Source organism: Ovis aries, chromosome 14, assembly GCF_016772045.2.
Source record: "Ovis aries strain OAR_USU_Benz2616 breed Rambouillet chromosome 14, ARS-UI_Ramb_v3.0, whole genome shotgun sequence".
NCBI classification, from domain to species: Eukaryota; Metazoa; Chordata; class Mammalia; order Artiodactyla; family Bovidae; genus Ovis; species Ovis aries.
In genome coordinates this window covers 33696998-33719547 of record NC_056067.1, presented here as the reverse complement: position 1 = coordinate 33719547, position 22550 = coordinate 33696998, and the positions used below count along the sequence as shown (strand labels likewise).

Sequence of the window (22550 nt, the reverse complement as noted above, 5' to 3'; positions counted from 1 at the left end):
CTTGAGCCCTAACCAGAGAGCCTGGACGAAGGGGTGGGGATGGGAGCTCTTTTCTTGCATCCCCTGGAGGCTGGGAGTAGAATTGAGGAAGAAATAGTCTCCTCTGGGGGCCTAGGGTCCAGGCTGGTGACATACCTGGGGATGAGGTGTGTCCCTCTCCACTGCTCCCCCCGCGACTCCTAAATAGACCCTAAAGGTAACCCCTTATCTTGATGGCAGAGTTGGCCTCCTTCATGTGTGAAGTCTATGTTCTCGGCATGCCAGCCCTGAGAGTCAGAGCAGTGGGTGGGGTTGGCTTCAAAGAGTAACAAGGTGTGTGTGTGTGTGTGTGTGTGTGTGTGTGTGTGTGTGGTGTGTGTGTGGGGGTATGGTGTGTGTGTGTGGTGTCTGTGTGTGTATGGTGTGTGTGGGGGGGTATGGGGTGTGTGTGGGGTGTGTGTGTGTGTGTGGTGTGTGTGTGTGGGGTATGGGGTGTGTGTGTGTGGTGTGGTGTGTGTGTGGTGTGTGTATGGGGGTATGGGGTGTGTGTGTGTGGTGTGGTGTGTGTGTGTGGTGTGTGTATGGGGGTATGGGGTGTGTGTGTGTGTATGTGGTGTGTGTCTGTGTGTGGGGTGTGTGTGTGTGTGTGTGTGTGTGTGTGTGTGGTGTGTGTGTGTGGTGTGTGTGTATGGTGTGTGTGTATGGTGTGGTATGTGTGTGTGATGTGTGTGTGTGTGGTGTGTGTGTGTGGGGTATGGGGTGTGTGTTTGTGTGGTGTCTGTGTATGTATGTATGGTGTGTGTGTATGGTGTGTGGTGTGTGTGATGTGTGTGTGTGGTATGTGTGTGGTGTGTGTGTGTGTGTGTGTGTGATGTGTGTGTGTGTGTATGTGTATGTGTGTGGTATGTGTGGTGTGTGTGTGTGTGAGAGAGACCATCAGGGCTCTGTCTGGGACCAGGTCAGAGTTTAGTCTTCAGGGACCAAAGTTCCTTCCAAGTCCCGGGAAGTGGCACTGCACGCCTCCCCGTCGCTGCTTGGACCTCACTGAATCCTGCTCCAGGCAGTGCAGCTGCTGATGGGAGAGGTGCCTCTGGATCAGGGATGTGTGAGGGGAGAGGGAGAGGGACAGACCAAGCACATACCTATCCCTGACATCTCGGGCACGGAGGCGTTGAACACCCGGTGGGTGAACACAGGCCAGTTATCGTTGACATCGTGAACTTTGATGGTGAAGCTGGAAGGAGACTCCAGGTTCCTCTTGGTGTCCTTGTCCACCACGAGGGCAGTGAGGTGGTACTCAGAGATCTTCTCCCTGTCCAGCCTCTCTAAGGCGTACACATCGCCTGTGTTCTTGTCGACCCGGAAGACCTTGCCGGCAGACTCTCCTTTGAGCTGGTACTCGGTGTTCTTGCGGTCCACACTCGATTTAATCTGTAGGAGGCGAGGCACCGTGAGCTGGAGATGGCAAGTGCTGGCTGTGTGCCTGTGTGAGTCTATGGGACTGTTGAAAATCACTTCTATAAGCGTACAGTTAAATGAATTGTATTAAAAATGAAGGTGATGACCTCAAAACTTATTGCTTCCTAATAATTTTACCACATTTCACTGTGTTCTTGAGTTTTTATGTTGGTCCTGTCTAATCATGGAAATCCTGGCTAACGGTGTGTTGGTGCACATCTCTCTCCCGCTCTGCCTTTAAGCTGGTAGCTTGAAACAGATACGGGGAAAGTATTTACCCCAAGGAAATTGGCAAAGGCTATGAACAGGGCTTTTCCCTTCAAAAGCTAGTTGTCAACTGTTTATCAGCACATCACTGGGCCCCAGCCATTTAGATTTGGAGTGATACATAAGATGTTCTCTTCTTGAAAAAAAAAATGTTCTCCTCTTGGATATTTTCAATATTTAGTCCTGCAGAAAAGAACTCCAGCAAGCTTTGTTTAACTCAGGATTTCCCATACTCATTAGACCACTGAATCCTTTTCCTTTGTAACACGTGGTGTTAGTGTCCTTAGGAATAAGGTTTGGTAAATAACATGTGTAAAGGAATTTGCTCAGGCTGTCAATAAATGCTAGTTTTTACTCATGCTAGAGCCATATGTTAAAGGATATTAGAAGGTTAGAATTGCTGAACATTTCATTTATAGAATCTTAGAAACAGAAATTCTTAGGAGCATAAACAAATGATACATGTTGAGTGCTTCTCTAATGGATGGTTAGGATGTTCAAAAAACAAAGTTCAGTTTAATAAAAGAAAACAAAATCATCAACTCCCTACGAAGTGCCAGCCTGGGAGCATAGAGAGAGCGCAGACTGTGCTCTTGCTCTCAGAGCCTGATTTGAAGCTGCAGAGGAGATTTTGAGGATGGGCAGCATTTAAGGGTCAGTTGGAATGAGAGCCTTGAGTGAAGGTGTTACATCAGAAAGGCTGGTGGAGGACTGGAGAGAGAGAGGGGTCTCAGAACAGAAGAGGTGGCATGAAGATGGGCCTGGTCAAGTCCCATGATGTCTGGAAAGCATCCTTAGGCTTAGCAACGATGCAGTCATCAGAGCCCTTGGGGAGAGCAGCATTAGGGTGGTGGGCTGAGAAGCTGGATGACAAGGCTTTTAGAGAAGAGTCTCAGAGTGAGGAAGGGGGAACTGGGAGTGAGGCTCCTCCCCTTTGGGGGCTGGAGAGACGGAGAAGTGAGGCTGTAGCTAGAGGTGGTGAAACATCTTAGAGCACAGTGTGCAGGGGGCAAGTGGTTCATGGGGAGGCCTCAAACCCAGCAGCCAGGACATGTGATGAGTGGATGGACTGGAGGCAGGAAGTGGTACGCCTGCTCTGGAGCCTGTGGCCTGGGCAAGGGACAGTGGGGATCAAGGAGGAGGGACAGTGTGGGCCCTGTGAGTTACTCCAGGTTAGGATAGGATGGTCGTTCCACACCTGGCTGCATGGGTGCATTAGGACCCAGGTGGGGAAAGGTAGCCAGGGGAGCAGGAATCTGCTTGGATAGTCATTGAAATTCTAAGATTGTGGCAATGGAAAAAATGTTGGCTGCCGTATTAGTAAACAAGGGATGTTACAGCCATCAAGCCATCATATTACAGCACCCCCGCCCCACCTCCTAGCAGATGGTGCACCCGAGGAGACTCAGGATGAGAAAGCACAGGATACTGACCCCAGAGAGCTGAGCTGTGCATCAAAGGAATGATTTCAGTGAACCCTGACCTTGGCATCTTCTCATACACAGAAAAAGGGCTAAGTTCTGTGAGATGTCTGTTTTTCTTCAATTAACAGTAATCTTTTGAAGTTTCAACTACCTGATCTTTGTTGCAAAACCTCCTGTATATCCTGGCTCCCCACCTTGCCTCTTTGCAGAATTCCCTTAGAGGGACGTGAGAGTCCTGTCTCCCAGGCTTGAATTCCTCAGAATGTCTACCAAATAAAACAGGACTCTCAACTTTTAGATTGTGCTTTTTTTTTTTTTTTTTCAGTTGACCGTTGTATCTGACTCATACTTAAACAACTTTGGTAAAAATTTCTCAATATTATCAAATCAATAGCATTAAAAAAGATATCCTGTGAAGGTAAGTTTCTGTTTTCCTTCCCTCCAACTTCTCTTAGGTAGACTTTATATATTAGAACAGTTCTAGATTTATAGAAAAACTGAGATGATAGTACAGAGGGTTCCCATCCGTCCTGCTCCCAGTTTCCCTGTTGTTAACAAATTACATTAGTATGGTACGTTTGTTGTAATTAATGGACCAGTGTTTATATATTATTATTAACTAAAGCCTGTAGTTTGTGCAGTTTTCCTTGGCTTTTACCTAGTGTGCTTTTCTGTTTTACGATCCCACCTAGGATACCACATTACATCTATTAATGGTTGTTATGTTTCTTTAAATTCCTCTAGGCTGGGATAGTTTCTCAGACTGTCCTTTTTTTTTAAATTGAAGCATAGTTAATTTACAATATTGTGTTAGTTTCAAGTGTACAGCAAAGTGATTCAGTTGTACATACATACATGTTCTTTTTCAGATTATTTCAGATTATTTTCAAACCATTGTAGGTTTTTTACAAGAGGTTGAGTATGGTTCCCTGTTGCTATCCAGTAGGTCTCTGTTGTTTACCTGTTTTATATATATTGGTGTGTAGATATTAATTCCAAACTCCTAAGTAATCTCCCCCACACCTACCCCACTTTCTTCTTTGGTAACAAAAGCTTGCTTTCTCTATGATACTCTCCTTGTTTTTGATGACCTTGAGAGTTCTGAGGACTGCTGCTCGGGTGTTTTGTCAGATGCCCCCCTACTAGAGTCTGTTTTGCTCATGATTAAACAGACTGAGGTTATAGGTTTTAGGGGGGTCCTCCCCTTTTTAAAATTATCCCTATGTTTGGATGTAACATCTCAATGCCAAAAGCTATGCTGACCCATATTTGTGGATTCAGAAGGCTGCTCAGGTCTCATTCCCATTGTCCAGCAAACAGCTCTGTAAACAAAGGCTCTGTGGCTCTGATCTTGATAAACAGGGACTTCCTTCCTTCAGATGACGTCTTTGGAGTGAGGAGGTGAGCCATGGAGCCCTGTCCTTGCCTTTTCCAGGCAGCCTTGCTGCTTCTCAGAGTGGGGATTGCACGGGGCTCCCTCCCCACCCCCTGCCCCATGCCAGGTGCCAAGTGCGTGCTGGTGGCAAGTGACTAGCAGGCCTGATGCTCTTCCTGCTGGGCAAAGAATCTCAGGCGAGCTGTTCAGAGTCTGTCAGGGCTGCTCGTAGCCCCGCTTTCTGCTGACTGTTCCTGACTCAGCTCAGTGGTATTCCTTGGGGGCAGCCATTCTCTTTGGAAGTTGATTCATGGCCAGTCATCCCACTGCAGAGGAGTAGGTGGTCTGATGACATTTTCCTCTAGTGTGGGGAGTCAGGAGCCCTACGCTTTCCTGGGGCTCTTCTGGTTTCCCTGTGTGACCCTGCGGCAAGCTTCTTCCCCTCTGAAGGCAGACTGAAAGATCTAAAATTCCCAGCCATTCTTTGTGGCCAGAGGAGGCCTGGGCCCAGGGAGCTGGCCTTGGGCAGGGCTGCGAGTGGAGATTCCCCAGCTGGCCCCCACTGCCCCCTTCAGTGGCATTTCTGGTACTAGGGCCAGACTGAACCCTCCCCCATTTAAGGGTCCTTTCTGGCCTGTTTCTCTATAATCACGGGGAGCCCCCGTCTGCCATGTGTGGGGCTCTTTGTCTAATACATGCTGGGTGGGCAAACTGGTCCTGTGAAGGGCCAGATAGTAAAAACTTTTGACTTTGTGGGTCATATGGTCTTTGGACAGTTACTCAAATCTGCCATTGTAGCATGAAGGCAACCACACCTTCACTTTCAAAACCGCCTGGTGGGGCAGTTCTCTCGGCCCCTATTTATGCATGTATTTGTTTAATTGAAATATAGCTGATTTACAGTGTTGTGTCAGTTTCTAGTGTACAGCAGTGACACACACACACGTATATATGTATACACACACACACACTTTTTGAAATTCTTTTCCATTATAGGTTATTACAAACTACTGAATATAGCTCCTTGTGCTGTACAGTAGGACGTTTTTGCTTGTCTGTTTCATATATGATAGCTTTATCTGCTCACCCCAAACTCCTAATTTATTCCTCCCCTTTCCCCTTTGGTAATCATAAGTTTGTTTTCTATGTAATCATAAGTTTGTTTCTGTTTTGTAATTAAGTTCATTTATATCATGTTTTTAGGTTTCACATATGAGATATCATATGATATTTGTCTTACTCTGTCTGACTTCACTTAGTATGCTGACCTCTGGGTCTGTCCATGTTGCTGCAGATGGCAGTGTTTCATTCTTTGTATGACACACACACACACACACACACACACACACCTATATATATATGCATATCTCCACATCTTTATCCATCCATTGATGGACAGTTAGGTTGCTTCCATGTCTTGGCTATTGTAAACAGTGCTGCTGTGAACTTTGGGTTGGATGTATCTTTTTGAAATAGAGTTGTCATATTTTATGGATATATGCCCAAAAGTGGGATTGTTGGCTCATACAGTAACTCTGTTTTGAGCTTTTCAGGGAACCTCCATGCTGTTCTCCATACTGGTTGCACCATTTTACTTTCCCAGCAACAGTATAGGAAGGTTCACTTTTCACCGCACCATCTCCAGCATTTATTGTTTGTAGACTTTTTGCTGATGACCATTCTGACTGGTGTGAGGTGGTACCTCATTGTAGTATTGATTTGTATTTCTCTAATAATTAGCGATGTTGAGTATCTTTTCATGTGCCTGTTGGCTATCTGTATGTCTTCTTTGGAGAAGTGTCTACTTAGGTCATCTGCCTGTTTTTTGATTGGCTTTTTTTGTTTTATATTGCGTTATATGAGCTGTTTATGTATTTGGGAAATTAAGCCCCTGTCTGTCACATCTTTTGCAGATATTTTCTCCCAGTCTATATGTTGTCTTTTTGTTTATTTATGGTTTCCTTTGCTATGCAAAAGCTTGTAAGTTTGATTAGGTCCCTTTTGTTTATTTTTGCTTTTATTTATTTTGCCTTGGGAGACTGATCTAAGAAAACATTTGTGTGATTTGTGTCAGAGAATGTTTTGCCTATGTTCTGTTCTCTGAGTTTTATGGTGTCATGTCTTATATTTAAGTCTGTAATAAGTCATTTTGAGTGTGGTGTGAAGGAGTGTCCTAACTTCATTGGTTGACATGTGGTCAACCCCTGTTTTAGATCACAAGCTCCGTGATAGTGGGGACCACGTCTGTCTTTGCCCCCAGTTATCTTCTAGAGCCCAGTCTGTGCTTGGGACCTCCTCTCACCAGGGCATTGATCTTTCTTTAGCTGACCCTGTTTAGCTTCCAGGAAATTGACATGGTGAGATTTTAAAGCACTTGAATGGAGTTTTTCTCCTCAATCAAAACTCTTGGAAAGCCTAACCCATCTCCCTATTGTCATGTGTGAAATTCCACCACTAGAGCCTCTCCTTTCAATAGAGTGGTTTTGACATCAGCAGCCCTTTGACACAGGAAGATCGTTCATTAGTCACTCAGTGTAGCTCCAAACCCTAGGAAGGTGACTGAGGATGGGCGTGTTTGCAAAGGGATGAAGTGAGGGTTAGAGTCATAGACACTGCCCTGGAGGGCAGGCTTGGGTCAGGCACCTTGTTATGGCTGTCTTAGAATCTGGTTGAGTGGGTGGTCTGAGAGAAAGGGGTTTTTGAGGAAGTCCAAAGGCCTTGACTAGAGATGGCAAACTGTGGCCTGGATGATGAACTTTGTTACCAGCACAATTCTGTAGACATCTGCTCAGGACCTGAAGACCTCTCAGATGGGCAGATTTAAAGCAGCCTTCACTTCATGGGAAATAGATGGGGAAACAGTGGAAACAGTGTCAGACTGTATTTTGGGGGGCTCCAAAATCACTGCAGATGGTGCTTGCAGCCATGAAATTAAAAGATGCTTACTCCTTGGAAGGAAAGTTATGACCAAGCTAGACAGCATATTCAAAAGCAGAGACATTACTTTGCCAACAAAGGTCCATCTAGTCAAGGCTATGGTTTTTCCAGTGGTCATGTATGGATGTGAGAGTTGGACTGTGAAGAAAGCTGAGCGCCGAAGAATTGATGCGTTTGAACTGGGGTTTTGGAGAAGACTCTTGAGAGTCCCTTGGACTGCAAGGAGATCCAACCAGTCCATTCTAAAGGAGATCAGCCCTGGGTGTCCATTGGAAGGAATGATGCTAAAGCTGAAACTCCAGTACTTTGGCCACCTCATGTGAAGAGCTGACTCATTGGAAAAGACTCTGATGCTGGGAGGGATTGGGGGCAGGAGGAGAAGGGGACGACCGAGGATGAGATGGCTGGATGGCATCACCGACTCGATGGACACGAGTTTGAGTGAACTCCAGGAGTTGGTGATGGACAGGGAGGCCTGGCATGCTGCCATTCATGGGGTCGCAAAGAGTCGGACACGACTGAGCGACTAAACTGAACTGAACTGACTGGTCCCACCCTAAGTCCTGAACCCTCAGACTATACTGGCCTCCTTAACTGTGCATGGGGTGGTCCTTCTGCCAGTGATATTCAGGCCACAGACCAAAGTCTGGGAGAAAAATGCACCCTGTGCGCAGCATTACTTCCACCACCACCATCACCTCCACGATCGTCATCATCGCTCCCACCACCTTCCCCTTCCCAGTCACCACCACCACCACTCTCTCCTTGTCTGCTTTCTCCTAGTCACCGCCACCGCCACCTCCACTGTCTCTCCCACTATGACCATCACCCTCGCAGCCATCATCTCTAACCCTACAGCCACCCCACCACCCCCATCAGAGTCTTGCCCATCACCACCAACGCTGCGGGCCGCCTGCCGCTGAGCCCTCTCTTGCTCCGGGTCCTAAGGCTTACCTTGCCCACGTAATGGGGCAGCGAGTCATTTCTCTCTTCGTCAATGTGCATCTGATTCCAGATCCAATCTCTCTTCTGGCGCCGGTGAGCCGGCAGCGAGCCTAGGGCGTTGGGTTGGCCAGGGTTGGCGGCCGCTGCAGCTGCAGCCAGCAGGCCCAGGTAGCAGGTGCCCCCTGCGGCCAGTAGCATCACAAGTGCCTGCATCTTCCCAGGGGGGAGGCCCAGCTCTGAGGGAAGAGGGGACACACCATCAGGCCACTTGCGGTGGGAGCATCTCCCAGGGATCACTGACCCATTTAACCCTTCGTCCTCCACTCTCTGCTCAGCCCAGCAGAACCAGGACCTGTTCCTGCCCCCACAAAGCTCCAAGTCCAAGAGGGGATGAAGGACGTGGAAACAACTCCTTCTTAAGATTCACATGTGCTGGAGGGGAAGCAAGCAAGGGTGACGGGGAGCCCAAAGGAGAGCTGTGGGAGAGATTTGCTGGAGGAGAGGGTGATGCTGACGTGAGTGAGAGCTCCCGGAGCCTTGTGCAGGGGACGCCCAGCTTATCCTCGCTTTACACGTGGGAAACCTGAGGCACAGACGTGAGACGTTCATGCTGGAGCAAATGGTGGGCCTGAGGCTAGAGCACTGTTGTCTGACCTCAACAGCCGACACTTATCAATAACTGCCATAAAAAAGTAAAAATGTCACCAGAATAATAAATATCAACTTTATATGTATTATCTCACTTAATCCTCCCAATAACCCTGGAGATGGGTGTGTGTAGCCCTCACTTTATAGATGAGCTGAGGAAAAGAGAGCTTTAGTAACATTTCCCAGCTCACCCAGACTCTAAGCTGCAGAGTCAAACTCAAACTGAATTGGCCTGGCCCCAAAGTTTCTGCTTTTTCTTTCTGTCCTCTCTTGTCCTAGCACCTGCTGTGGGATGGGATTTAAAGGCTTGTCTGAGCAAATATGCCCCCTGGCTGGCCCAAGAACCCCTGTAGCAGCGCTACTTTGATGCTGTCTTCAGAAGGCTCAGAAGGCTCTTAAGAAAACTGGATGTCTTAACCCAGAGGGTCAGGCCCTCACCAGACCCCGAGCTCACAGTTGGTGATCAGCTTAGGAGCTGTCACGAGAGCAGGGGTGGGGTGGGGTGGGAGTGTTGAGAGGCTGGGCTCACAGGACCAGCTTCATAGTGTGTGGGGTCCAGTACATAGTGGAAACATGGGGTCCTTTTTACAAAAGTTATTAAGAATCGAGGGACAGAGACAGAAGAACATGAAACCCAGCACGAGGTCCTTTTAAGCACAAGATCCCATTGAAGGCAACCCTGGGGGTGTGGGATTACCCTGGTGGGGAATCTGGGGTCACGCAGAGAGAGGGCCTGGCTTCACCCTGAGTTCCAGAAGGAAGGGGGGTTTTCTCACTGCCCCACAGGGGGTGTCACTGTGCCCTCTCAGCCCTGACCCCTCAGCCTATACCCATGCTGGGCCCTGTGTCACTGACCTGTGGCTCCTGGGAGGGTTCAGAGGAAGAGGGGTGCTGTGTGGGAGAACCAGGGCTCCCATCTGGAGAGAAGGAGGGGCCCACTGGGTGCTGGGTGGGAGGCTGCCACCCTGGCCGTCCCCCGCCTTGGCTGGAGGGAGGGGCACAGCACAGGAAGTTTCTAAACTCTAGTAACATTTTCTCTGAGACGGTGGCGCCAGGCTGTCCTCAGTGAGGGCTGAGGGTGTCTGTAGACTGGCTCCTGGGCCTGCTGATCTTAGCACCCAGCATCCCTGTGGCCCCTGCTGCCGGCCCGGGAGGAAGAGGGCTTGCAGGGTTGGGGTAGGGCAGTGCCTGGAGGGCAAGTGCCGTGTGCCTGGGAAGGCTTTCGGGTCCATTTCCTCAGTCCTAAATGAGGCCGTTGAACCAAAAGAGACCCGATGCCCTTCGAGGTGGGCTGTGAAAAGGGCAGCTGCTCCGGGCAGGAGGAAGGCAGTGAACAAAGGCACGAGGAGCTGAGAGTCCTGCCAGGAAGCCGTCCTAACTCAGAGGCAGCGCAGCTGTGACCCCTGGCCAGCCTCACGGGGTTCAGGCCCGGGAGGTCATTTCCTTCTTTGCCTGGAAATGACCTGCATGTCTTGCTGCTTTCTGTATCCCTCAAGTGAGAAGTGACTCACGAACGAAAAAGTAGGAAAGGGTGGGGGGAAGGGATAGTTAGGGAGTTTGGGATTGACATATACACATTGCTATGTTTAAAATGCATTACCGGGCTCTCCTGGTGGCTCAGTGGTAAAGAATCAGCCTGCCAAGGCAGGAGACACGGGTTCAATCCCTGATCTGGGAGGATCCCACATGTGGCGGAGCAACTAAGCCCAAGTGCCACAACTGCTGAGCCTGCGCTCCAGAGCCCAGGAAGCAGAACCGCTGAAGCCCGCGCCCCAGAGCCCGTGTTCAGCAACAGGAGAAGCCGCCGCAGTGAGAAGCCTGTGCACTGCAGTGGAGAAAAACCTGGGCAGTGACAAAGACCCAGCACAGCCTAATAAATACATAACATCAAAAATAAATAAGATGGGTTACCAACAAGGCCCTACTGCACAGCACAGGGAACTCTGTTCAATGCTGTGTGGCAGCCTGGATGGGAGGGGAGTTTGGGGGAAAATGAATACATGTGTACGTGTGGCTGAGTGGCTCTGCTGTCCACTTGAGACTATCACAACATTGTTAACCAGCCATACTCCAATATAAACTAAAAAGTTTTTTTAAAAAATAAAAAAGTGAAGCAAACAGAAGTGAAACTGAGAAAGGGGAAGAGAGAATTCTCAGGCCCCTGGGCAGGACTAACTCCTGAGGCCAGGCCCTGAGCGAACGTGAACGGAGCCTCTACTGTGTGTTTGGCGTTAGTTGCAGCAGTGAGCAGGACAGACAGGATGTGTCCTTGGGGGGTGTGCGCTGTTGGGGGAACCCCAGGAAAATAAGGACATGAGGAAAAGCATCGGCTGCTGGTCAGAGGCCCTCAGGGAATTATGCTGAGGGGCACAGCAGAGGGCGAGAGGGCAGCTGGCTGAGACTCCCAAGGCCAGGGAAGGCCTCTCAAAAGAGATGACTACTGGAGTGTCAGCCCTTGGAATACCAGGGGAAGGGAGGGAATCCCTGGCAGAAGGACCAGCAAGTGCAAAGGCCCCGAGGTAGAAGAAAATGGTTCATTTGTCTGAAGAAACAAAAGAGAAGGCCTTTGGGTCAGAGAGAAATGAGCAGTCTGTGGGGCTTCAGAGAGGGGACCAGGTCAGGGTGGTAGGCTGAATGGTGGCTCCTCAAAGATGTCCATGTCCCCCTCCCTAGCCGCCTTCCATGGCCGAGGACTTGTAGCAGATAGGGTCAAGTTAAGGGTCTTGAGATAGGGAGGTTATCCTGGATTATGTGGATAGACCCAGTACAATCACAGCGTCCTTAAGAAGATGGAGGCAGGAAGATCAGAACGAGAAAAAAGGAGATGTGATGATGGAAACAGAGCTTGAAGAGATACGGGGCCCCAGGCCAAGCTGTGCGGAATCGAGGCTGGTCCCCCAGTCTTTGGCCTGAGCAGTCGCAGGTCAGGGCTTTTGCTGAGATTTGGAGGATGGGTGGGTGGTGGCGCCACCAGGTCTGTGTGGGCTGTGTCAGGTTGGAGTTGCTATGAGACGTCTCTGTGGCCGTGGCCGTGGCCGGGAGCCGCAAGAGACCTGATCTGCAGTGGGAGAGAAGTCGGGGCTGGAGCAGCTGCAGACGGTCGTGTCGTGTGGCTGGTGCTCAGACTGGGAGGCTGGAACGTGAAGGAGACCAAGGGAGGAGAAGTGGCCCAGGACAGCCCCACAGGTCTTCCCTCTTTTCCCTGTCTGGTGTGCTTCTCATCAGGAATTTTGAGCTCAGACTCCTCTGGGGAGCCATCTCTGGTCTCCACCTTGCACCTCCCGCATCTGTGGGCATCTTCCATTACATCATTGCCTGGGGTTGGTCCCAGGGCTGGGGACCAGTTCCCACTGCTGGGCTCAAATCACAGCTTCCTTCTCTTCCTGGAGAAGAGCTTTCCGCCTGCCCTGTGCCCATCCTTCCTGCTCCCCAAGGCCCAGTCACACATGGCACATGGCTCTCTCCTCTGTGGGGTGACGTGGAGCAGGGTGATGGTTGTGACTGCAGGCTCTGGGTTCAGAGAACGTCAGTTGCGCTGCTTTGTCATTGCGTGACACCTCTCTGAGCCTCAGTCTCATTATCTGTGCAATGGGAACACTAGTGTCTGCCTCTCAGGGTTATTTTCAGGCCTGAATTTTTTAAAAACAGTAGGTAAGAATGAAACTAAATGTGTATGAATCCTTGCTGATGCTCTGTTCTGCTCCACTGAGTAGTCAGCTTACCACTTTTGTTCCTTATTACTCAGCCATTTGGCTGGGGGCATGTTCCACCCTGCTGGATCCACTCCCCCTGCCCCTCCCCTGACCTCTGCTCTGTGTCAAGGGGACTGACCCTGGGCTTTCTGGCTTGAGCTTCAGATATTTGGCCAGTAGGGTCTGCAGCGGGCGTCTTGAGGATAGGAGGAGAGAAGTCAGGAACTTCTTCCCCACTGCTCTCTGCTCTGGTTCCTAATTCCTCCTGTGGCTGCATCTCTCCATCCTGCTGGCCTCTGTTAACTCCCATCAGTCCCTCACTGGGTTCTGGAAACACCCTCCCTTCTTCTTAGTCCCCTTGGTCCTGGGATGGCCTGCTTCCTGCTTCTACAGGCCTCAACATCCCATTTGTTCCCATGATTAAGCTCACAGCTCTATCTTTCCTTCATAAAATCTCTTCTTTGGAATGCCAGGGGTAACTGATGTTTTCAGCTGGGACTCTATCTGATACAGTGAAGAGGATGCGGCTTTCTCTTTGTTGCAGCCTCTTGGATAGGGCAGTGGTCCTGGGGCTGCCAGCAGGCAACAGCCAAACAAACAAACAACCACATTGGCCTTCAGTACAGCAGAGGCCGCTAGTCACAGGCTACGGCCACGTGGCTCACGGGAGACATCATCCTCTCGGTGGCTTTGGCTGATCCCCAGCCCCGGAATGTCCTCTGAATGTGCAGAAAAGCCCCTTGGATCCTATTGTGTGTCTAGAAGAGGAATCGCTCTCTGCTGTGAGCCCTGGAGAGAAATCCCTTGGCACCCAGGACTGGTGGTTGCTCCTGTAGAGTCACCTCATGTCACTGGAGTGTCCCTTGCTGGACTCTGCATGCTCAGCTCTCTGAGCAGTGAGGGGCCAGGACTCTGGAGGTGGGGCCTTTGGGAGAGGAGGACCACGTGCCCCATCTCACTCCCCTGCTGGACCCTGGTGTGCTTGCCCAGGTCTGCCCTTTTTGCTGGGGGCATCATTCCTGAATGCCTCCTCAGTGGCATGCTGAAACTTCGTCTCACTTAAACCCTGCAAACTGTGAGATAGTTGTCAGTAATCCCGTTTTGCAGGTAAGCTCAGAGAGGTAGACGGAGTCCTCCTGGGTGACATAGCAGCAAGCGGTGGAGCCAAGATATGAACTTAGGCTACCTTTCACCCCAAGTAGTGTTTTTCCCTCATGGCACTCTGTCTCTATCATGTAATCATCATCATCATCATAATAGTAATAATAACAATAGTGATAATAATAAGAAGCTGTTCTCCATGCTGGCTTTCATAGATTCTGTCTCATGTAGTCTTCACACTATCCCCAGCATGCAGGAATTATCACCCCCACTTCACAGAGGAAGAAAGTGAAGCTCAGATAACAACTTGTAAGTCATACATCTGGAACCCTCATGCAGATCTGTCTTTTTTTCTAAATCCTGGGCTTCTCTTACACCCAGTCTCAGAGGGCCCTGAGGGACTTTTCCTTCTAAAAAGCCCCTGTATTTCTGTCTTTTGTCTTTTCGGTTAGAAATTTACCTAAATGGGCTCCTGAGGGGAAGGGTTTGTCAAGAAACTGTTCCTCCTCGTCCTACAGTTGGAGAGGAAGTCAGCCGGCAGGATTTGTTGGACCCACAGCCGGAAACAAAATTGCCCTTGGCTGTACCTCTGCAGGTGCGGTCAGCGCACAGCTGGGGTCAGGCTTATTTTAGCCCTTTCCTTTCCTGTAAGCAGAAGCCATGTCTCTTGGTGTTTCTCACAAGTGTTTGGAGAGATCAGGCTGCTGCTGGCTGGGTTTGGGTACCACAGATACGCAGAGGGACTGAGGAGTTTGGAAGTGATGTCTGTACTGAGAAATGCCCACCAAGCAGCCAGGGAGCTTGCCTGACAACAGCCTTGGGGATGGGGGATTTGCTCGGCTACTCAGAGGTGCCTGCTGGGCACCCAGGGGCCAGGGTCTGGCCTCTCCCTGTTAATCCAGGATCTGTGACGATGCTTCATCCCTGAAGCTCTGACAGTGGCTTTAGGGGCAGCTTCCAATGGACTGATGGGTGAAGACAGGTCCTCTGTGTCCTCGGTCAGTCTGGGAAGGTCCAGGGGGCCCCCTGGTAGTGGGTATATGGAGCCCAGGAGAAGGGGTAGGGGAACCCTGGAGCACGTGGGGGCCAGCGGGGAGGTCACGGCCTTGGAGAATTCCCAGGTCTGGGTGTATGTCCACAGTGTGTGGGGCCACGGAGCTCAGAACCTGGATGCCTCGGCCTGAGGACAGAGGTGTGGCTCTGAGGGCTGAGCCGCGCTGGTGGAGGTTGGGCTTGGGGGTGGTGGGGAGGCGGGGTGCCTATGCCCCTCTCCAGTTCCCTGTCTGGGTCTTGAGGGTGCTTGGTGAACCTCCAAGAGTAGCCCCAGCCTGGAGGACAGTGACGCCTCTCAGGCTTAGTCAGTCTCCAGCCCTTGCCCTTGATGCTCTCTTGCCTTTGCCTGGATTTGGGTCACATGTCACCACCTCTCTGAAGCCCTCTGTAGAGCCCAGGGGTTATACAGTCATTCAGCAAACGTTTCTCAAGCATCTGCTACATGCCAGGCACTGACTTACACGTGGACAGCAAACACAGGCTGCGCCCTCGTGTAGAGACACTGACCATGTGATGAGAAACCCAGTTGTGGCGTGTGGTGTGACGCAGGAGGAGAGGGGGCTGCGAGAGGGCGGAGGTGGGCGCCCCTGACTCTTCGGAGGGTCTCAGCCCAGGAGTGACCCCACCTCTCTCTGACCCGCTGTGGGACAGCAGGCAGAACTCCTTTTGGTCCCTTTCTCTTTGTGGCCTCCATCTGTCACTAGGGTTTGGCTTTGGAGGGGCTGTGAGGTCTGCTCAGCTCTGTGCTCTTTATAAGGGGGGATATAGGAGGAGATGGGGCGGGCAGAGGCTGTGCTTTATGTAGCTGAATGGACCCTAGGAAGCCTGGACCAGCTGGGAGCTGCTCAGCAGATAGCCTGGCCAAGGCCTGGGCTAGTTCTGCCCTGACCTGTTCAAGCCTTAGGTTTCAGGGGTTGGGTCTGGGTTTAGGGGGTTATTGCGCAGACCACAGGGCCCTTGGGTGTGGGCTAGAGAAAGACTCCAGGTCAAGGATAACACACACGACATCCTCAGGCCACACGGACACAGATATGTGCTGCCTACGCAAGCACACACTTGTGTCCCCCAGAGTCTTCTCTCTGCGGGGCTGGCCCTTCTCCTGTCCTCACACCTGCTGTGAGCTGGGACAAGACCTGACAGCAGAGCCCAGCCGCAGGCAAAGCCTCAGAGGGTGCACTGGACACTCCCCCCTAGCCCAGCCTCCTGCAGGCTCTGGCCTCCTGCCCAGGGACCCTGGGTCAAGGGTGAGGGGCTGGGAGGTGGGAGGAGAGGCCCAGAGCCTGCAGGGTGGGGTGCTGGAGCCCCTGCTCCCTGTGTGGCCCTGGACCACCCTCCCCACTGCCCTCTCACCACCTCAAGCCTCAGTCTAGGGCAGAGTTTGGAGCCAGTGATCCCCAAACTCATTCAGGGATTCCCAAATTGTCTCCTTGAGCCCCAGCATTTGCAGCTGGGCCTTGGCAGTCACCCACACTGGGAGGATGAAGGGTGAGGCCCCGGGAGCCACAGGGATGGGAAGTGTTGGGGGTGGGGCTGGGCAGATATGAGCTGGCCCCTTGGGGCTTCATCCTGAACTGGGGCTCTGTTCAGCCCCATGACCTGCTCCTGAGGGTACCAGACCTGATCCCCTCCCATCGGGATTCTGCCAACAGCCGCCTGTCTCAGCTCCCCTCAGAGCTGCCCATGCTGCTGCCCTGCTGACTGCTCCTCCCTGGCTCCCCACCGCCTACAGGACGAGGCCCTGCTCTTGAGCATCCCTGCCCACCCTCTGGCTCTCCTCTCCTTCCCCTCCCGCCCCTCCCAGCCAAGAGGAGGACTGGATGTTTCTGCAGTACACAGTGCTCTTCCTCTCTTTAACAGGCTTTTTGCCCAGGCTGTTCCCTCTGCCCGGAATGCCTTTCCTTGCTGTGGCCCCAGGGTGAACGCTCTGCTTCTTTTCAAGCCCCAGTCCGTGTCCTCCATGACATCTTCTGACGGACTCCTGAGTGTCTCTGATCAGGCAGGGCCTGGGCCAGCGTCCCCTTCATCCCAGCATCCAGCTGTGTGAACTCGAGGCCCAGAGGACCTTGAGGAGCCAGTGCCCCCATCACTGGCTGTAAGCCCGCCTTGGTCTCCTTCCCTCCTCCCTCACAGAATTTCAAACAAATCTGCGCATCTGCAGACAACACCTTGGGTGCTCAGAGCAGGTACAATAGTTGAAACAACTCAGAGAAGCTCCTCCTTGTCCCCAAATAGCATCTCTGATAGCCCACCACTTTGTCAGACACACAGCCCTTTGAGGACAATCAGATTATCCTTCTGATGGGTCCTGATGACCATATACCCGTGTGCAGGGCACCTCTGAAGGCAGGACTGACAAAACAGAAGTCCTGGGTTGCCACTCAGCCTTTTTCATACTCATGGCAGACATCGGTGATAAATCACAGTGTTCTTTCCTGCTGAACTCGAACTCAGCTCCTGAATCCTCAGTACAATCTTTGAGCTGCTGCTGCTAAGTCGCTTCAGTCATGTCCGACTCTGTGCGACCCCATAGACGGCAGCCCACCAGGCTCCCCCGTCCCTGGGTTTCTCCAGGCAAGAACGCTGGAGTGGCTTGCCATTTCCTTCTCCAACGCATGAAAGTGAAAAGTGAAAGTGAAGTCGCTCAGTCGTGTCCGACTCTTTGCGACCCCATGGACTGCAGCCTACCTGGTTCCTCCGCCCATGGGATTTTCCAGGCAAGAGTACTGGATTGGGTTGCCATGGACTACCAATTCATCAGGACTAGTTTGTGATTTGAAACAAATGCATGCTAGGGTCTCTGGGTCACCCCGATATATCCTAAAGGGGCAGCTCCAAGCTTCAAGGAGAGAAAACCCACCCTTGGGAGAGCCTTTTCCAGCCTCCTCTGGGATTTCTGACTTTGCCTGGGGCTCTGAGGCAGTCAGTGGGGGCAACAAGCATTACACACTTGCCTCTTTGCTCCTGGGTTCTGTAGCCTTAGGCCCACTCCTTGCCTTCTCTGAACTCTAGCCTCCTCATCTCTGATGGAGAGTTGATGAGATCATGGGTGCCGAGCTCAGCACACAGTAGGTGCTTAGTGTGTGGGTGTCCCAACTCTCACCTTACCCACTCAGCCTGGCCTGGCAGCTGTGGGTGTGACCTCATATCCTGGTTCTGCCCTGGGCATTCACACCTGACCTCATTTCCTGGTTCTGCCCTAGGCTCATCTGCTGCTCCTTTCTGTTTGCCTGTGCAAGGGAATCTCATTCGCCGCCTTCCTGGCCCAGCGCCCTGCACCCTTCTGTCCCCTCCTCCCAGTGTCGGCACCTGCCAGAATCCGACCTTTATGCTGTGGCGCTTGGCCTAGTGGTCCTCATGTGAGCTTAGGGACCATGCAGCTCTAGAGAAACGAGAAGACCGAAGCTCAGAGAGCACACCCAAGACCTTCTAGCACCTTCTGGGGCTCCTGCTCTTCCTCCAGGAACTCTTCTGTGATTTCTCCACCCAAGATCAGCTTGGAGCTGGATTAGGATGGGCTTGCCAGTATCTCTCCAGCAAGAAGCTGGTTACTCAGGGCAGCACTTGTCTCCTAGAACATTCCCCTTCCAGGATCGCTGGGCTCCTGGCTCAGTCTGGTGCCTGATTCTGTGGTTTGAACTGTCCGGTTCAATCCCCACCCCGGCTTCTCCCCCTCCAGGCTTCCCTATGGAGTGTGGCAGGGCAATGGGGTCAGAAGGGGCTGGCCTCATTCATATCCTGCTTTCACTTCACAGTAATCGTGTGACCTTGGACTGGCTGCTCAGTTTCTCTCAGCCTCTGTGGTTCTGTCTCTCAACTGGCAATTCTTTTAGTAGCTTCGCAGACACCACGGAGGTACAGAGGGGATGGAAGTAGCAGGGATGGATTTTTTCCCTGAGCTAGTGGCCATTGTGTCCATTGTGTGTCCTCGGGGTAGCAGCAGAGCTGTGAGTCATCTGGCTTTGGGAGAAGAAAAGCATGGCCCCTCTGGCTTCCTGCCCCCGTGTCCGGCCCTTGTTCAGCAGCACAATCGCTCAGGTCCAGACTGTGGGGCGGGCAGCTTAACCCCTGCCAGGCCAGTGGGCGCCTCACCTACCCCCTCACCACAATTAGTGGGGTAATTAGCGGGGTAAGCCAGAATTGGCGGGGCTGCCTGGGGGCACAGCAGCTCCTGGTCCCCTTGATCTCCTGCTGCCCTCCAGGCTGGGACCCACACGAGGCCGGACTCAGGTCAGTTGGGAGGGTCCTATTGCTCCCCAGTGCCTGAAGGTGAACCAGGGCTCTCAGTCCTGGTACTTACCCCTGGTCCTCAGCATCATTTGCCCTCCCACCACTCCCTGCTCTAAAACCTTCTGGCCACATTGGCTTGTCCAGGTCCATCAAGCTGCCCAGGCTCCCTGCCTCCCCTGGAATGCCCTTCCTCTCCTGTTAGGATCCTGTCTGCCCCTGACCCATGACAGAAACATCCATGGGGTAGGGGGTGGGGAAAAGACATAGTGCTTGGTGCGGAGTCGCTGCCCACAGTGTCTGCTGGAAGATGAGCTGACGCATCCCTCACCTGCTGGGGACTGACCAACCCCAGGGGTCATAACCTTAATGACATTCTAGCCATGGTCAGTTCCAGGTGGCAGGTAAATTCAGCTGTGATTTCTCAAAGCTCTTCTCCTACAATTCATTCCCAGTGCCAGTGGATATATCACCTCCCTTGACTCATGAAAAGACCCTTTCTTCCAGTTTATAGGTGAGGAGGCTGGCATGTGAGCAGCTGTGTGGTTTTGGGAAGAACCTGGGCTTCGGGGTATGAGATCTCACTTCATATCTCAGTTGCCTTGACTGAGAAATGGAGAAGGGCTGTGTCTAACTCATCAGCTTGCTGGTGTGGTATACAGTAATGGGCTCCAGTGCCTCAGAGCCTTCTGTGGCCCTATCTCCAGCCCTTACAATGAATTCTCCTGAAAGAACCACCATCTCCATTGTTCCGACATGCAAACTGAGTTTGGGAGATGCTGAGTAACTTAACCAAAATCACAGAAGCATATGGTCGAGCTGGGACTTGTACCCAGGAAGACGGTCTCCAAGCCAGGCTCTCACCCTAGACCACCTGCCTTCAAGTCTTTGGGGAGAACTTCTCTAAAATATGAGGGCTTCCAGGTCTCTTGGCAACTGATCTACGGGTACCTGGGTGTTCCTGGGTGTTGGGGGCAGAATCCACAGCTCCCGCGGTCTGGGGAGGGAGGAGACAGGATTCCACAGGCAGGGCCTCAAGTACCCAGAGCCAGCCTCAGCGTGCCTGTACTAAAAATGGGGGCAGGGGCTGGCCGGGAGGGAGCCGAGGCTCTGAACTCCCCTTTCGGGGCTCCTCACCCACTCCTAGCACAGAGCCTTTGGGAGAGGGGATGTCAGCCTGGATAAGCCCTCTCTCACGGGAGTAGGGGCGCCGCCTGGGTGCCAGCCTGTTGCCCCTGGTGTGCCGGGAGACTCAGGTGGAATCCTGTCCTCTGAGCATCGGAGCTCGGCACCCACGGATGCCTCTGGGCCCTCAAGTCTGGGAGTCTACCCGTGGGAGAGCTGAGCTTCCCCCTCCCCAAGAACATCCGTCTGTGCCCACCGCACCACCACTAGGCACCCCTTCCCCACCCCGCTCTAACCAGGAGACGCAGGCCACCTCAGGAGCGGCTCTTCCTGGGGGAGTCGCTGATGACCATTCTACAGAGGGGGAGGCCGAGGCCCCTCACTCACCGTGTCCGTGGGCTCACAGTGTATCTGTTCCGTCTGGTTGTCTGGCTGGGGCTGGGCGCACCGTGGAGTGCTGTGAAGCTCAGCCGACAGCCTCTGGAGGGGAGCCCCACCCAGCGGCGAGGGAGGCCTGGACGCCGCCCCTGCAGGTTTTCCAACTGGCCCCAGCCCATGTCCCCCCCCTCCGCCACTCCCCGCCCCCATCAGGATGGTTTCCTGTTATTGTTCATTTGTGAGGGCCGAGCTGGCTGCAGGGAGGCAAGCCCCGCAATGGGCCTGCCCAGGCGGGCTGCCCCCATGGAGGCCTAGTTTCAGATTTGGCCTCGGATATGTCACTTGAACCCCAACCCTAGGCCTCATCTCTGGGGCTTTGAGCCCAGCACCTGCCAAGGGCCTTCATTCATGCTCCTTGTAACCCCAAGGGCTGGTGCCATCACCTGCCTTTTATAGCTCAGGACACAGACCAGATTTTCCCAGGTGACCCCATGACATGTTGGGGGAGGGCCGACTGCAAAGGTGCTGGGGAGGCCTGGGGGGAGCCTCAGAGGTCGGGGCGTGGGGTGGTGGGAGAAAGGAAACAGACCGCAACCCTTGTCTGTGTGCACTGGGTCGGCTTCTTCTGGTGAGGGTGGACCTGGGTTCCAGCTGTGAGGTGCCAGCCTGTTTGGGTTTAGGAATACCGAGTGGAGTCAAGTTCCTTGACTCCACTTTTGAGCTGACCATGGGCCAGTCATGCACCTCCACCCCAGCCTCAGTTTTCTCTGCTGTAAAATGGGGATAATCAGAAATTCAGCCTCACATGGCTGTTGAGTCCAAGATAATGTGGAAGACAAGGGAAGCTCAAGGCAGGACCAGGGACTGTTAGAACCAGGAAGCTGGGGGCAGGAGGTGCTCAGATTCTGCCAGTCATGAGAGTCATAGGGGGAGATTTTACCAACTGCAGAGACTGGGGTCCTACGCCAGTGCAGCTGACTTCGGAATTTCCCGGGGCAGGTAGTGGGAATCTGTGAATACTTGCCCCTATTTTTCCATTGATGGATGAATGGCTGGGAAGTCCCGCATGGGATCCCTTATACAGCTGGACAAACATGAGACCTCAGAGGGAGAGAGCTTTGCCCAGGGGCACTAAGTCAGCGGCCACTGGTGTGGAGATAGGGGAGGGGGAGATAAAGATTTCTCTGTTCCAGGCCTGTTTGAGATGGCTTTTAGACCCGCAAGTGCCCAGGTCAGATTGGCAGTTGGAGAGAGAGGTGAGTAGTTAGATACAGGTGGATGCAGTCTGCCCTGAAGAGAGGTCTGGAAGCCCTGAGCTTATTATGGCTGGCACCGGAGGCCGAGGTGGTGGACGAGCTTACAGGGAGGGAGGCCGCGGCCTCTGAGATCTGTAGGTTCGTTAGGAGAGAGCCCAGGGAAGAAGGAGGGAAGCCAAGAGGTGTGTCTGAAGCCAGGAGGGAAGAAGGATGGTGTCGGCTGGGTCAGCCTGGGAAAGGTGAGGCCTGAGACTTGACCACTGGACATTTGAGGTCATTGATGGATGTGACCAGAGCAGGCCCAGGGAAAGGAGTAGACATGATGGACCGAGGGGACTGGTGTAGGGGACCAGGAAGTGGGGTCGTGTGGTCACCGCTCCTTCCCCGAGACTTGCAGTGAATGGCACAGAGAGATGAGGGGCTTTTAGGTTTGGTTTTAAAGCTCTGCTGACCTGTTTGTGTGCTGAGGGGACTTCAGCAGCAGGGAAAGGAAGGCAGACGTTGCTGGAGAGAGGCTGGTCCGAGGCGGGCCTCTGTGCGGGAGGATGCAGCCCATTCGCTCCCTGTTTGTGGGATCACAAACAAAGGCTCTGCACTTCCTTTTCCAACAGGATTAACTCTGCCTTCTCCTGCCGGGGGTGGGGTGGCCATAGAGGAGCCAGGGCCGGCCAGGGCTCCACCCCTGGTG

At 52.6% G+C, this 22550-nt stretch overlaps 1 protein-coding gene across 2 annotated transcripts in view; it reads right to left on the bottom strand.

Moving 5' to 3' along the window:
- The window catches only part of CDH5 (cadherin 5), a 37493-nt gene extending 16783 nt beyond the window's left edge, over positions 1 to 20710 (bottom strand). Inside the window, exons 1-3 of one of the 2 annotated variants that reach the window (XM_027978028.2) lie at positions 20616 to 20710; positions 8395 to 8621; positions 1122 to 1410 (exon numbers count right to left, since the gene is read on the bottom strand). In XM_027978028.2, coding sequence (XP_027833829.2) covers positions 1122 to 1410; positions 8395 to 8598 — 493 coding nt within the window. In that variant the 5' untranslated portion in view covers positions 8599 to 8621; positions 20616 to 20710. Of the gene's footprint in view, positions 1 to 1121; positions 1411 to 8394; positions 8622 to 9888; positions 9953 to 20615 lie in introns of those variants that run through there. The other variant, XM_042231748.2, reaches the window with a different exon arrangement.
- Positions 20711 to 22550: the final 1840 nt, after the last annotated feature.